The sequence below is a fragment of the Polyodon spathula genome, chromosome 21 (genome assembly GCF_017654505.1).
Source record: "Polyodon spathula isolate WHYD16114869_AA chromosome 21, ASM1765450v1, whole genome shotgun sequence".
In the NCBI taxonomy this organism is placed as follows: Eukaryota; Metazoa; Chordata; class Actinopteri; order Acipenseriformes; family Polyodontidae; genus Polyodon; species Polyodon spathula.
Genome location: NC_054554.1, coordinates 21,943,856 through 21,961,013, shown reverse-complemented (window position 1 = coordinate 21,961,013; position 17,158 = coordinate 21,943,856). Strand labels below are relative to the sequence as shown.

General features: G+C 37.1%; 1 protein-coding gene across 3 annotated transcripts in view; it reads left to right on the top strand.

The window, feature by feature from the left end:
* LOC121296624 (ATP-binding cassette sub-family C member 3-like) overlaps positions 1 to 17,158 on the top strand; it is a 104,262-nt gene that overhangs the window by 32,173 nt on the left and 54,931 nt on the right. For all 3 annotated transcript variants that reach the window (XM_041222365.1, XM_041222367.1, XM_041222368.1), the window contains exons 2-3: positions 14,863 to 15,039; positions 16,322 to 16,438. In XM_041222365.1, coding sequence (XP_041078299.1) covers positions 14,863 to 15,039; positions 16,322 to 16,438 — 294 coding nt within the window. The remainder of the gene's footprint in view (positions 1 to 14,862; positions 15,040 to 16,321; positions 16,439 to 17,158) is intronic.

The following is a 17,158-nucleotide window of genomic DNA, read 5'->3' as shown; positions in this document are numbered from 1 at the left end:
CACTCGGTTACATTGAAGGATGCAGTTGATAGTTGACACGCTTACCTGCTCAATACCTTGAAAAATGCCATTATGCTAGTTACCTATTTTCATTTCTGAATGTGTGGATTATAGATGCAACAGTGAAGCGGATCAAATTTGGCTGCACTCTCTGTCCAGCTTCCCTCATTGTCATACCATGGACAAGACCAAAGTCGCACGAATCAGAGATAATTGTTCTTCTTGCTCTTTCTCGTCCACCTCCTCTCATTCACACCCTTCCTCTCCCTCTACCTCTCTCTCCGTTGTTGGCATCCATTCCTGTCAAGTTTCTGATTGCTCATTGAACTATTAAGCTTAATGGTGTTTGCACCTTGAGGACTGTGTGTTGAGTTTTAATGATTAGTGTTGGGTATATTGAATGGCAGTGCTTTCTACATGAAAACATGAGGTTTCATTGATGAAGGTTGTGCTTTATGAAGAGAATTGTGTGTAGGGTTTAGCAAAAAAGGTTTAAAAGATTTTTTAGTTTTTAGTTTAGTTTTTTTTAGTTAAAAGGTTTTGCAATTTGTGTGAAAAAAGGTGAATAATGCTTATAGTTTGTTGAAATAATCTTTCTTTTGGCACCTAAAGTAATGGTTTGGGACATTTTGTTCATAGACCAGTTTCAGTGTGTAAATGATTGTGAAAAACCATAAAACAACCCTGATGTATCCTTTAAGTATATGGATAACTGCAAAGTGGCATGTAACTCAATATGGTAAAGTAACATTATTCAGCAGGTTTCATTCAACTTTACGAAACAAAATTCGTGAATTTAGGTTGATACAAAACGTTTGGCCGTAGCTGTGTCTAGGTTGAGAATAAGTTGATTCTTAATTAATATGAGGACTGTTTTCAGTTTAGTTGTAGTGTTTTCAGGTTAGCTATAGTGTTTTCAGTTTAGTTATAGTGTTTTCAAGTTAGCTATAGTGTTTGCTGATTTACGTTAGAAACATTCATTTTCTAAAGGCCATATTGTTTATAGAAACGGGAAACGGGCACGTCTAATAACAAATCATAATATTATGTGAAATAACTATTTTAAATGAAGATGGAGCCCGGCATTATAATGTATTTAGTATCCATTTGTTCTCCACTACAGTGTGTTCTTGGTTACCCTGGTATTGTCAAAAAAATAAACCATACTTTTTTTAAACCCCCTCCAGTCACATTTTCAGAACATGTTAACAGTACCTACTTTCATATATATTTCTTCCATCATTTTTCAACTTCTTTATTTTATTTCCTGTTTATAAACCATTCATTTGTCAGCGATGATAATCTGATGAACCACAAGTTTGTATTCACACATTTCACTCTCTATAAAACTCTCTATATTTTTTCTATGAATAGGGCCCATAATTACAATAATAGCATTGGGAATTACCAGCTAAACCTGAGTGCAATCTCTGGTAAAGTTCAAAGTGATGTGCTTTGTTGGTGAAGTGTTATATCATCAGCGTTTCAATGATGAAAGGTTACATCAGTAAGTAAATTATCACACAAAGGTTTGTCTCACAAACATCCATTTCCTGTACATTACTTTTTGCTCAGCAGTTACATCAGAGAAAGTGTACTCCAACCACGTGCACTTTTACAATGCAGAACATATCAACCACATGGTGCGGTACAAAGTGGGACTTACTGTATGATTTTTATGCGTTTGCCAACTGGGGGAATAGATAAACTAAAATAAACAGACACAGGTACAGTCAGTCAACCAATTGCCTTTAAAGAACAGGGTCATTTGTTTAGCATGCTTCAATGACAATGTCAGATATTCAAGCAACAAAGGCCTTTTGAGTACATTTAATCTGTTAGTTTTTCAACTTGACAAGGTTGAAACGGTGAATGTTAACATTAAATACCTGATATGTTTGTTCTAGTTTTCACCGTTTTCTAATTTGGGGGAACCCTACAGGGCTCCAGAATGCAAATATTTTTTTTGAAAAGGTAAAAAAGAGAAAAAGAAATGTAACTTACACAATGGTAAACAACCTTAAATAACTATTAAGTACCTGGTGTGTTGATTTTTTGTTTTGTAAGTTAAAAAGGTGTTTTTTTAATTTTAACACTCACATCAGAATTCAGTAGAACTAAACAGAAACACAATTATTAAATTTGACCCTACCAGTACTGAAGCGGATTTGAAAAGCTAATGGGTTAGTAAAATTTAAAAAAAGACTGATGACATCTGTTTTTTTTTATATTGACTTTTAACTTTCACATGTCTTATGTGCCAGAAAGGGCACTACAGAATGGTCCACAAATTGCTATTTCAATTATGTACTGAAAACAAACACACAAAATACATTTTTATCAATTGCTGTTAAAACTATTTTTAAATATCTTAAAACTGAACCATGTATTGTTTATAATAAGTATATGATGGGTTACAATGAACTGTATCAACTGGGGTTGTTTTTCGAAATAGTCCTGGAGAGTAGGGTTGTGTTTTCTTAGGATGCATCAGTACTCAAAGGAAATTATTATTGACAGCACATTTCATTTGTAAAAATTAAATGAATTGCTTTACATTGGAAAGATAAAAGGTCTGTCTTTTTTAAGGAGATTCATAAGCTCTTACGCTGTGATGATTCATTGAGCAACTCTCTTCTTCCATCATAACTACTTGTGGTAAAGTTAGCTTTGTTCTGACTTACACTTCATGCAATGTAATTCCTGTTTACGTTTGTGAACACACTTGATCTCTTTCCATATGAATGTCGTTTTACAGTTTTAATTTCTGTGCTTCATCATTCTAATGCCTGTTTTTATAAATTAGATTAACATGCAACAGCAACATTTTTCTAGCGGACTTGATGTGTTCAGCTTTTATTGCTTATAGAAAGAACCAGAAAATTAAACCTGAACTGTGCTGATAGGAAAGGAGGGGAAAGGATAATGCTGTAGAAACATAAATACTAAGACAAACTCAAGTGCCTTTGAATGAATAACATGCAGATTGAATCAATTTGGATTGTAACAAATAGTCTGTCTTTTATTCCTGAAAAGTGTTCTCTGCCAACATAGTCAAGCCAGTTTAATATCACTGTTACCATCACCCTCCCCTTGTTATCTACCGCTAGGAATGAAACTCCCTGCAAAGGGGAGAAAGTGGAGGCAGTCGTACGTATTACACACTTCATAGAGAACCACTTAAGCAATTGTCATGGAACTTGGTATTAATATGATTTAAGGAAAAGGTATTAGGAGTATCAGAGTTCGGGGCTATAGAAGGGTTACTGTCTGTCCGTTTTATACATCTGTTGGCATGTCAAATTTTTTACATTTTTGCATATGCAATGTCTGGATAATCACTGATTAAATTGTGATTAACCATGCCCTTGCTAAATCACACTCTATAATACTCCATGCATGCTGTTCATACTGTATACATCATGCTTATCAACTTTTTTCAGGATACTGCTAGCTCTAATGCTGGGGGATGCAAGTACTAACATATATTTCATTGTACCAGCCAATGGGAACAAGCTCCTAATATCACTTTGCTAATTATCACACTTATTAAAATCAATAACATGTATCACTCATAAGAAAGTTTATGGGACCAATTTTGATGACACGCAGCAAAAGCAGCAAACTTGCTTGTCATCAAAACTGGGCCCCAGATGTTTAAGGTATAGGAGGGTGTGTGGTCTAGTGGTTAAAGAAACAGGCTTATAACCAAGAGGTCCCTGGTTCAAATCCCAGTTCATCCACTGACTCATTTGGTGACCCTGATCAAGTCATTTAACCTCCTTATGCTCTGTGTTTTGGGTGAGTTGTTGTAAGTGACTCTGTAGCTTATGTCTAGTTTATACACCCTAGTCTCATATCTTGTAAAGCACTTTGTGATGGTGGTCCACTATGAAAGGTGCTATTTAAAAATAAGTATTATTATAGATAAATGTTATATACAGTATAGTGTGGTGCATGTACTGCACAGTGTTGAATCTTAGGATGTGCAATGAATTCCTATGTGGCAGGTGTAAATGATTATGGCTGATGGTCCCTGTACAGTATATCCTTTGTGAGAAGTTAGCTTGTTAATTGATGCCTCTTAACATCATTAGCAGGGTGTTATCTTTTCCTGCTATTGTGCAGCTTTGCAGTCTGGCCAAGGATTGGGGAGGTAATTTGCAGCTTTTATCATAATGACGGTGTCCCAAAATAAATCTATCTGAATGTCTGCATTAAAAAACTACAATTTAAAAAGGTTATTGCTGAACATTATTGTGTGAAATGCACCTGTTGTGTTTTAGGGTTTACTTTGCCAGGTTCTTGGACACCTCTGCTTATTGTGCTGCTTAAGCTTTTGACTATTCATCAAAAATATGTTTATTTTATTTTTACATCTAAGACATATTTGTTGAATGTGAGTGAAATGCATTTGACACCTTTGTAGTTATCGATTGTGTTGCATGTTCGTTGACTTGGGTGCACTAGAACATTCAGCTGTATTTGCTAGGTAAACAAACAACTGCAGAATTCAGGACATGAAAACAATTAAAATAGAAATGTGTTATGTCGAGATCACAGTGTAAATGATTTTGTGATCTGGACATAACAGTTTAAAATGTCGAGGTCCTGAGATTTGTCTCGTAATCTCAAAAGTAGACTTACTGATCCAACCCCTCCTCATTCAAACTGACTTTTATCTTAATCTTGCCATCATGATAAAAAAAAAACTATGAAATACAATTATTCTTGACATCAAGAGAAGTTAACACGGGATGCTTTAATTAACATGGAAACCTCTCCAAGATTATTTTCCTGATTAAAAAACAAACAAACAAAAAAAAAACTATATTTATGAATATATAGAAAATACACAGAATTTACTATATTAATTTAAAACACTGCTATTGTTCAACACTGTTTACAATAATTTTGTATTATGTTGTTCATAATCCCTGAAAAATGTAACGTAACATACGATTTTTTGTTTGTTTTTTATTGAATACAACATTAATCATAATAATATATCAAAATACAACATCCTAAGGAAACATGTACAATGTGAAAGATCTCTACTACACAGAACGATAGCAGGTACAAGTTCCTTCCTCATGGCAAATTAGACGTATCATTTTTGTCACACAGACTAGTGTGTTTCCACATGGAGGTAATATAGGTTACACAATGCTTCACTGGGCATGTGCCGGTACGTCTAATAGTACACCCAGAAGTCAAGTTTTTTGGCTCAGAAAAGGTGCTCCAGAAGATTGATTTTGGACATTTGTAGTGTGGCATTATGCAAATGTTTGGACGCATACAAATTATTATACACTGACCAAATACATTCGGAACAGCAAGGTGGGATAGTTTAGGTTTTATTTTTCATGTAGTGCTGATGTACACTTTAATTTCAATGACAAATGTTTCCACTAGAAGTCTTTTTCAATGGCTTTTTGTCATAGAATTCAAGTTTCTTTAGTATTTCTATATTATAGGAACAAGCAGTCTCCATTTTGGGGACTGCTTATTGAGGAAGATTTTGCAAAATGTATGTTTAAGTTTTCTGTTTAAATTGTGTTGTTTTAGTAACATTACACAAACTCGTTGCTCTGTGCCAATCCATCCTGTGAACCTCCCATGGCAATGTCCAACACAACTTGCTCATTGAATTTATGAGTTGTGATGATTGACGACTTTCAGATCCTGCAGCCCTTTGCAGCAGTTCCCCTGTTACCGTAACTACCAGTCAGTAGACCTTCAGTATCAGTCTTCTGGGGCCTTTGCCAGTTCTTGCCGTCAACTGACACAGTGTTCCTTTTCTTCAAGGTTGCAGTTGTACAGTGCAGAAGGCCTCCAACTGTCATCTTCTTATAAATATTTGCTTTGCCATGTTTCCATTACCTGACTGGACCAGCCTGTAAGATGCTATCATAAAGCTTCAGGGCTTCCCATAAATTGCGTCACCACCAGTTACTGCTGGTGGTTGATGCAGTCCATGGTCATTAACCTCCTAAGTGTCGTACCTAAGTGACCATACACAAAAGTGTACTGCCACCCCTAAATGACATTATGTTTGGTTTCTTCATTGCATTTCTTCTGTACAGTATCTTTAAGAGCATATTGGAGTTTTAGATTAAATTAGATTAGATTAGATTTCTAAAATGTCAGATTGAGAAGGTTCTCTGAGTCAAACATGGAATCCTATGCTTTCTACATCAATTATTGTTTTGGGAAATGTCTTAGGATGTTCAAAAGCACAACGGAATAATTTCCTTGGCAACACAGATTTATGAAACTTTTTAAATGTAATTTTCATGGTAACAAACCATTTTGAATCAACAATTTAGTTATAAAATGCTTTAAAATAGGATATACTGGGGTAAAGGTTATCCAACATTAACAGATTCAGAAACGTGCTTCATCAAGTTAATCAGCAATACAACCCTTGATGGTTTGTGCATACAAGAAAACAGAAACCTCTTCAAGAAGGAAAATGAAACTGAAAATGTGCAGGTGAGCTGAGAGGGGAAAGGGTAATAGAAAATAAACAGAACTACTGTTTTTGTGTAATAATTTGAACATGAAAAGGGAGCTTCTTTAGCAGCACAGGTCTGTAAAACATGCCCAGCACTACACAAGCGTCTGTTTGAATTGCTTGCTTCATGTTTCAGATTCTAAAGAGGAACCTGATTAACATTGCTGTGTGGTTTAAAGTACATTATACTTTATTATACATCCCTGTGAGGGGAGCATGTATGAATCAAATATGCTACTGCATCTGCTAATAGAAACCCTTTCAGCTTGCTGTTATATATTTTGATATTATGGAAACTAGGGGTGCAGTGATTTTAAGATTTTCTTGTCCGATTCTGATAGTTGATTACCCACTCAATATCGTCCAATACTGATTCCAATAATAATAATGAATAGATACAGTCCTGCATGCATTCTAATTTAAGCAGAAATGTTTTTGAAACTTTTAAATCAATTTTAACTGGGCCAGCATTGCTAATATGATTTGGGATAGAGTTCCAGAGGCAGGGAGCATAACAACTAAAGGCCCCTTGGCTCCTCCTGATTTGAGCCCACTTCTAGGAGCTACCAGAAGGACAGCATTTGTTGATTTCAGGGTACGATTAGGGACATAAGGTACCAAAAGTTTCTGCAAATATGAAGGCCCTAAGCCATGAAGGGCCTTATAAGCAGTAAGGATAATTTTAAAAACGTTCCTGAGCTTAACTGGGATCCAGTGTAAGTAATGGAGTAATGTGTTGTGAATGGGGAGCATGTTGGAGCCGTTGGAGCCAACAGTTTAAAATCAGGAAGGCCAGCAAACAAAGCATTATAATAGTCTAGCCAAGAAATAAGAAAGGCATGAACCAATATCTCAGCATCTTTATCGGATAGAAGGAGCCTATGTTTGACAGTGTTCCTCAATGATAAATTGAGAGCTTTATAACTGACCAATGCGGGTCTCCAAACAGAGTTCTGGATCCATAGTGATTCCCCCGTTGTTCACAGTGTGAGATGGAGACAAAAGATTCCCATCAAAGGAGATTTAAAAAAGAGGCGATTTAGCAAAGTTGTGTCTAGCACCTCTGTTTCATGGAGATTTATTTTTAGACAATTGAATTTCACTCGGGCACTGAGATAGCAGAGCCATCTCCGGTTTAGTAGGAAATAACACATTTTAGTACTGTCTGCATAACAGTGAAATCCAAAATCATATTTGATCAACAGATATTTGATGCATCCTCACTTTCAAGAGCATTTGTGAGAGTTCTGGCAGCGCAGTCTCAGATATATACTTGCTGCTGGGCAGCTTGAAAAGAGGCTCCAGACATTCAGTGAGACAGCGATATCCAGTGTCTTCTACAATCAAAAACGACTGATCATTCAGAGCTATACATTCTATTAAGCGTTTAGTCTCATTTGTGCTGTGATCTTCACGATCGAAAGTCTGAGATGTTCGTCCCTAAAAATGATCGTTTTCAGCGCGGGGCCGCACTCTGACCTAATGTATTACATTTTTCGTATTTAGAAGTGGCGCCTCCATGTGAACTTGCAGCTCCACACAACTTGTAATCGGCTGTCCTGTTCATGGTTTCAGAGATTTTAAAGCCCAAACAACACTCTTTCGAGACATATATTTGCTGCACATGTGTTGTATGTGACTGCAAGGAAAATTCCTGTCTCAATATTCTTGCATTGTGGTACGCGCGCCAAACGAAACATTGCATTTTATGCGGTGAGAAATGAAGTCATCCATTAAATATAGGTACGCATAATCGGCTAAAACAACAAAATCAGCTGATAGCTGATTGCGTAATTTTACCTTATATCGGTGCCAATTCCCATGTACACACCTAATGGAAACTCTTCTGGGAAAATCTCAGAGTACACTTCACTTTGACCTGTGACCGAAGAAGGCTGTCTGTGGTAGAGCAAGAGCTCTGCCTGTAAAGATTGTGGTGTTTTGTTTGTGTTTTAGTGGTGGTTGGGAGGGATGGGGTTAATTCCTGTCCCTGCCAAAAACGTGAAAATGTGGCTTCTCCTTTATAGAATAATTGGTGCTAATTGGCAGCAGCTACATCCTATAAAAGAAGAGCCCAGGGCTCCATTAGGGAGAGGGAGTTTGGTGAGTTTTTGTTCTGTGCCTGTGTCTGTGTCTGTTGCTATGATCTGTTCAGTCGAGGCGAATGCCCATCCTGACAGCAGTTTTTGTTGTGTATTTTGTTTAAACCTTTTGTTTTGGTCCTTGTGCTTTTTGATTTCTGTTATTTTTTGTTTATTAAAGTTTGTGTTAGTGCTTAAACTGCCGCTTCTGTGCCTCTGAGTCTCTTTCCTGCCGCTGTCCTGTCACACTGCCATATTGGGGCCATGGGACTTTTTACATTATTTCATGTTAAGAAACTATTTTGTCTGTTATATTTCCTTTTACTTATGCAATCCATCGAATTTCACCCCAAACCAATGCTGTTGCATGAAGTTAAGGTCATGAAGGGCAAGGCAATGCCTTGGGCATGAAAATGCAGGTCTGCCAAGGCAGTTCTCGGGGCAAAAAGGCAAAACATAATCCAACCCAAGGGCACCAAGGCGATTTCATACTCATTCATAAAACAACAGAAAAGAATTACAGAGAGCCTATTATGTTGATGAAATTTGAATTAAACAAACACAAATCAGTGTTTTCTGAGTGATTCACTTTCTAATTGTTACAGAAATAAAATATAGGTTTCTCTTCCATTGTAAAAATAAAATGGTATAAAAAAAATCAATTTTAAAAACAACTAACTTTCAGAATGAAAGAATACAAAGGGTAATTTGGCAAAAAATAAATACTCTGTATTTTTACTAAACTCGGTCAGCCTGTCAACAAGTGCTAAATATAGCCCTTGCCTGTGTCCTGTAATTAAAGCTTTTTTAAGACTCTCTATGCCTGTGTTTCATAATTTTAGGGTAAGCAAGTTCAACTGGATTTCATATAACAAGTTGTCCGCTGGTGAAGCGAACGTTTAATCAATGCATTTTTAAATGCTAAAAATAGTATTCTTTCAGAAATGGAGCTTTTCACCGAGAATTGGATATTATTATTACACGGCACAGGTTCTAATTCATGGAAATCGTGAAATCCATGCTCACTGTGAAAAAAATACAGCCTTAGTGATACAACAGCACAAATAAGCGATGTCAGTGAAGGGAAAGTTAAAAAAGATTTACCCATGGCTGGAGTTCAATAACGATATTAGTTGTTCGGTCTGCAGTGTCTGCGCAACTGTAGTTTCTGACAGGGGCGCTGCCACCAGGGGGAACAGGGGGGCCATGGCCCCTTCACTTTTTCGGGGGGGGGGGGGGGGGGGGGGGGGGGGGGGGGGGGGGGGAGTATATAGTTTGGCCCACCTTACTTTTACTCTGAAAAAATAAAGCTGGCAATTATTATTTTTTTATGTCCTCAGTGTAGTGGCACTGTTGTGCATTAACGTGTTTTTCTCTTAAACTGAGGTTAATTTAAATTAGAACTCACTTTCTATAGCTATTGGAAAGGAAAACAGATGGGAACATAACAATGTTTTAGCTGGATGTGACCATATTGAATCGGCTGTACCGGTTTGCATGACAGAATGATACAGAAGGATACACACCAGATTTTATTTAATCAGTTTTTTTTTTTTTTCTGTAGACATTACAGTTCTATAATTAAAATAACTGATATTGTGAGAAGGAAATACTAATCAGTTCAGATTTAAACAGCGAGAGAAAGTAGCATGTAAGTGTTTGAATGACCATGTTTGTTTTACTTTAAGAAACAAGTCTGTGGTAATCTGTTTATTTAGATACAGTGCCGTGAAAAAGTATTTGCCCCCTGTCTGATTTTCTGCATTTTTGCATATTTTTGACACTGAATGTTATCAGATCTTCAACATAAATCTAGTATTAGATAAAAGGGACCCTGAGTGAACAAATAACACAAAATTTTTAAACTTATTTCATTTATTTATTAAAGAAAGTTATGTAACACCCAATGCCCCCGAGTGAAAAAGTAATCGCCCCCTTAGACACAATAACTGGTTACGCCACCTTTAGCAGCAATAACTGCAACCAAATGCTTCCTGTAGTTACTGATCAGTCTATCACAGTGCCATGCAGGAATTTTGGCCCACTCCTTCATGCAGAACTGCTTCAACTTAGTGACATTTGTGGGTTTTCGAGCATAAACTGCTTGTTTCAGGTCCTGTCACAATATCTCAATGAGGTTTAGGTCTGGATTTTGAATAGGCCATCCCAAAACTTTAAGTTTCTTGTTCTTCAACCACTCTGATGTAGACTTGCTTGTGTGTTTTGGATCATTGTCTTGCTGCAAGACCCAGCTGCACTTCAGCTTCAGCTCACGGACGGATGGCCTGACGTTTTCCTGTAGAATTCTCTTATACAGAACAGAATTCATGGTTCCTTCAATGATGGCAAGTCGTCCAGGTTCTGATGCAGCAAAGCATCCCCAAATCATGACACTACCACCACCATGCTTGACCGTTGGTATGAGGTTCTTACTGTGGAATGAAGTGTTTTCGCCAGACATAACGGGGCCCATGCTGGCCAAAAAGTTCCACTTTTGACTCATCTGTCCATAGAACATTGTTCCAGAACTGTTAACTAGGGTAGCAGTAACTTTTTCACACCTGAAATTTGCATGTTTAATTACCTTGCACACCAAACAAATGAAAGAAGCACCAAACTTTGGTGTCATTTTTTCTGACAGTTCTCCCTCTATATACTACTACAACCCACAAAAAGATCTGACCAAATTAAATGTGAAAAATGTGCAAAAATGCAGAAAATCAGACAGGGGGAAAATACTTCTTTTAGCAATGTACGTGCGTGACTATGATAATATTACCTGAAAGTGTATTAGAAATGTAACTGGACTAATTAATGACATCTGTGTCTTGAAGAAAAAGGGCCCCTTTCCTGGCAGACATAAAAACGGACAATTGATTTATGTACAGATAATTCACAACTGCAACAACAAGCGGTTTGACGCAAGGAAGACAAAGCATCCGAGTTGAAAAGGACATTAAACGTCAAAGGACTGTGAGTCTTAAGAGTCAAGATACACAAATGACCTCATGCGGAGAGCTACTTAGCAGAGAGAAAGACTATAAATATTCAAGCAAAACTAAACATTTTGTGCTACACATCGATTGCTAAACTAGCTGCAGTCACTCTGCTAAGCCAAGCTCCAACTCCGGCACTCTGACTGAAAACAGGACCCAAGAAGAGAAGGCAAGCTGCATTCAAGTAAGCTACCAAGAGCAAAGAGATGAGGCCCAGGGGGAGGACCTCTACCGAGACTTTTATTAGACGAGCAAGTCTGAGTCTGCTGTACCTAAGCCACAGTACTCACAGACTGTGCCCAGCTACCTGCGTAGCTAAAGATTCAACGGAGAGGACAGAGCGGGCTGTTGTGGATCCTATCGGGATTGAAGACTTTGTTGCAGCTGTTTGTTGATCCTATCGGGAGGTTGAAGACTTTGTTGTGGAGAGAGGATTGCTTTTCATTGGACATCTCAGCAGATTGAGTTCCAGCCAGCAGTCTAAGCTTCAAGGAGCCATTGTGTATAATTCCAGTTGCATTTTCCTCTCATGGAACTAAATTAATTGTAACACATTCCCATATCAACCTAGTGCAATAATGTGTTTTTTTTTTAGTGAGGTGACTAAAACTTGACACAGTATTCTAAGTGTGCAGTCTAACTAGAGCATTGTATAATCTTAACATAACTAGGGAAGACTTGTATTCAACACTTTTTGCAATATTACCTAACATTCTATGGTAAGTAATTGAGAGATAACTAACCTCCTATAGGATATTTTATTATTATTAGTAAGAGTTTCTAAAAGCATAGTATTTTTTATTAAAATGTATCAAAACAGATACAAATAATTATTTCTGGATCAAATTGAGGACGAAACATATGGGTGGGACAAACAAAAACATATAGTTTGGAAGGTATGTGTTTCAGAATCACTGAACAGCCTTATTTTAAAGTGCCGGCGTGAATGTGCCAAGAACAGTTTCGTAAGGAGTTTTTAATTTTTTTGTTTTTTAGAACACCTAATGTTTTAGTTCAATTATACAGTTCTAAATGGCAAGTACTGTGAAGGATGTCGCAAAAGCTATTAATGTTGCCATCAGGCTGGAATGAAATTTAAGTTATGCATTATATTAAGTCCTTGGCTCAGAGCACTTAGTATTTTAAAAGGTTTTTTTTTTCTGCTGTGGGACTGCCTGGTCTAAATTGGTATTGAAATTAACACTGGACTCTTTAAAAATGCACAGAGCCAACCCTGTGTTTGTAGACACTTGTACTAGACAGTCACCAACTAATACATGTCCAATTCCTTTGCTAACCAGTTATACCAGCTTTCACACAATATAAACTAACCTTACTATTCAACTTTGTTTTCACAAGATAAGCTTACAACTTCTCTAGAAGACATTCTTCATTAAAGTAATTGCACCTGACACAACAACCCCTTACATCTATTCATTTAGATGTATTTTCATTTTAAAACCTGATATCTGTAGATTAAATGCCTCTCTGTTTGCAAAGCCATGCTTTTAGACTGTCTTTTACCTCCTGGGTCATTTTACCTGGAGGGTGAAATTGTCCCCACCCCTTCACTGGCTTCTTTCCAGTCAATAACCAATCATCTGCTTCCCCTGTTGACTGGCATGCTTTCAGCCAGTAACAGGAACTGGAGCAGCAACTCTATAGAAGGCAAGGCAAGCAAACTGACAACTTTCTTTAACCTATTAAGTTAACTATAATATTAACTATAATATAACTTATATTGTTGTATGAATAATTTATTTTAAAGTAAACTTGCCATATCATTAAACAGTATAACATTAGTAAGCTTAGCGTGATGTATTCTGCACAGTTTCGGCTGTGTGTGTGTGTCTTAGCAAGTGAATAGATTTGCACAGCCTTCTTTGCTGCTGCAGTCTGTGTGTGGGTTTGTATCAGTATAAGGGATTTCACTGGCCCTGTCAGCTGCTTTAACCAGAGTGAGAGCTTTGACTTGTGTTTCATGCTTAGAAAACTAAGAGATTGACTTTCTGACATTTGTGATCCCTGTTTAACATTTGTGTGCTTAATAACATTTTTCTATTGATTAAACATTCTTTGTGTCTAGTGTGTGTATGTGCATTTATAGTAAATGCTTGATCTTGTAACTTGTCAATGTAATATCTTTCTAAGACCCTAGATAAAACTTTAAACTGTTAATTATAGAATTGTTCTTACACCTGGTTATGATTGTTTTAACAAAGTCAAAGCTTCACTATACTGTATTTCTAGTATTTACAACTTTCTAGAGTAGAGACTTTCATTTTTCTTTTTAACTGGATTTAGGAACCTACTCCAGAAATAAGAATGTGAGCTGTAGAGCCAAAGTTAACCCTTGTGCCTTCAAATTTAAACTTGTGGTCTTGTGGTCTAAAACCCTGTTATTTGTTTGCAGCTTTTATTGTTTACTGCTTCTCTTTCTAGTTCAGATGTGATAGGTATACAATGCACTGCCGGCTCTGCATTTAGTATGCTTGTAAATTGTATAGAACTACAATATTAAAGTTGTTGTGCTTTAATGAATCTTACACTGTATGAAATCTGAAAATACACATTTTTACCATGAGATCTGGTATCACTTGTTAAAAGTATGGTCTCAGTTTGCTAGTTATGCCTCCCAGTAAACTCTTGCAAGTCCTAGGATATTTCTTCACTGTCTTCACGGTCAAGCGTCTTACTGGCTTCAAAGCATGCCAGTTATTTGGGGAAGCAACTGGTTGGTTACTGTAAGGCCCTGAAGGGGTGGGAACAATTTCACACTGTTGGTGTAATGACCATTAAAGTGCTATTAAAGACTTGCTGCTAACACATTTATTTACCCTAGTGTAGTACCAAACACAGTGCTTCCCCTGTTAGTGTGAAATCGGTTATAACACAGTAGGGTGGTGGCTCACATTTTCCCCATAATGCAATTTGACTCACAAACATTGCCTATACCGCAATAATTCCTCTATTTGTTTGGGCTCGTGGAAACTATTATAACAATTAATACCATATGGCTTCTAAAACATTTGTATGCAATGTGTTTACTGTGAACTTAAATGATGGTAAACCATGCGAATAACAATTTCTAGTTTCCAGCGCTTTCATATCAGTTTTCCTCCATCAGCAGCAGTAGACGAGGCTGCACTATCACTGAACCCAATTCTAGCAAACTGTGGGTGGCAGGGCTGCTGTTGGTTTGTTTATGGATCTGAAAGGTTGATGTAACTAAACACTTTGTTTTTTTCTGTTCCTTGTTTGTTAACAGAATGCCAATTTGACTCTCTACACCGAGAGTCCTGATCTAACACCATGCTTTCAGAACACGGTGTTGGTATGGATCCCCTGCATCTTCCTGTGGGCTGCCTTTCCTTTCTACCACTTCTATCTCAAGCAAAACAACAAGGGCTACATCGTGATGTCCATTCTCAACAAGGTCAAAACAGTAAGTACAGTATTGTCAAGCACACTACTGAACTAGGATGTTCATTGTTGTTAAAACATTAGAGAAATGTTAAACATTTTGAATGGGGAATTCACTGATACAGTAGACAGAATGCACTGATATACTTTTGGGGTTGCCCAACCTTCCTCAGCTACCTACACACATCCCACTTGGTTTCTCGCTGCAGAATCTGACGCTCTTTCTTGAGTTTGTTTACTCTGGCTTTCGAACCCAGCTTCAATGTTCTCCTATAAGAAAGAAGTAATAACAAAGTGTTATTTTTATAGATCGAGCGACCCCCCCCAAAGCTGACCTGTTTTTCTATGGTAGTACACCTGTAACTAATGGCTATATCTTGGGAACACTCACCTGAGTTTTCCTTGCTTACCTTGTTTAATGGTTAAACCAGGCACCTTTTTGAATGGTTCATAGAAGGAAGAACTGCAGAATTTGCACATTGCAGTGGGCTCTTAAATATAGTAACAGTAAACCAGTATTATACGTGAATCATCTGTACATGTTGCTTTATGAATTTAGAGGAGTAGAATACTGTCTATCTCCAACTGCCTAGCAATCAATACTTTCTGGAAGTATGGTCAGACGTTCCCTGAATACTGATTTGAGACTGGTGGCAAGGTTTAGTCTGGGACCTTGCTTAGCTCCGTCATGTGTTGATTGCTGTCCTCCACACATTAACCAGACATTCAAAGCACCCTAGGCATCTGTGCTCCACACAAGGACATGGTAATGTTCCTGTGCAAACTGAATAGACTGTGGTATGTAAATGGATGTCCAGGGGCTTTTATATTTAGAATAATTTGAATATGTTGGCTATGTCTAGTCTTTTTAAGCAAATTCGTTATCAAAAAATAGATACCTTCTAGAAAAAAAAAGAATAAGCATTATCTCAGAACAAATTTATCTACTGTATTCCCCAAATTCGAAGATCAAAAAAAAAAAAAAAAAAAGACACTGATGCAAGTCATATTTAACTCTTAATGAAAAAACTACAGTAATTAACGGTTAAATTACCTTTTAATTTCTAGGTGTCGGCATGGAACACTATCACTGTACATTAAAGCATTAGAGCAAGTCACCAGCTGTATTACAAATAGGAAAAGAAAATATGTAAGAATAAACCTGTAAGCCATCTAGATTTAGTTAAACTGAAATTCCAGCATATAGAAAGTGCTAAGTTATATATTGCAGGATGGTATGACTGTTGCCTAAAGGTCAATGAAAGAAAGTGGAAACATTTTCATGTGTGTGTTGTTCCTTGCAGTTTTTTGGTGTTCTTCTCTGGCTGATCTGTTGGCTAGACCTCTTCTACGAAATCGGCAAAGGCAGAATTCAGTATCCTGTTAACATCGTCACGCCACTCATTCTTGGAATCACCATGGTTAGTATCTATTCTTAAACCCTGCATTTCAACCTCCACATTTACAACAGTGTGACCACGTTGAGGGTGCACTTGCATTCCACCTCTGCACTGTCACAGTCGACGCATGCTTTTGACATGAATGCTTGTCAGTCAATAGGGGACACATCTGCTTGAATAATAACAGAATAGGAACCGTTGCTGGGGTGGGTACAATTTCACCCTCCAGGAGACCAAGGAAATACAACGCTATCTGAAAAGATTGCTTGCAAAAATGTATTTTCCTTAGTGCAATACCAGATGTCATGTTTTAAAATAAAAATACATGTCTAAGTGTAATGAATTGCACTGCGCAACAGGTCACATTTTATTGAATTATTTTATAGCTAAAATCCCTTTCAGTTAGGATGCGTGTAAGAACATAAGGAAAGTTTGAGAATGAGAAGAGGCCATTTATCCAATCAAGACTTGTCTTAATCCACCATATTCCTCTAATTGCAGGATCTAATTTAATAGGACAGAATCTAGATGTTTTTTTAAGTGTTTCCAGTATTTTAGATCCTACTATTTCACCTGGTAGACTATTCCATATATTTATAACTGGAAAAATAGTGCCTGCCTTCCAGTCTAAACTTCTGTTCATACCCTCTTGTTCTGCTGTGCTGAATTTGAAGTAGCGACTTGGGTTAACTGTATCTGTTCCATTTAGTATTTTATAAACTTCAATCAGGTAGCTTCTTT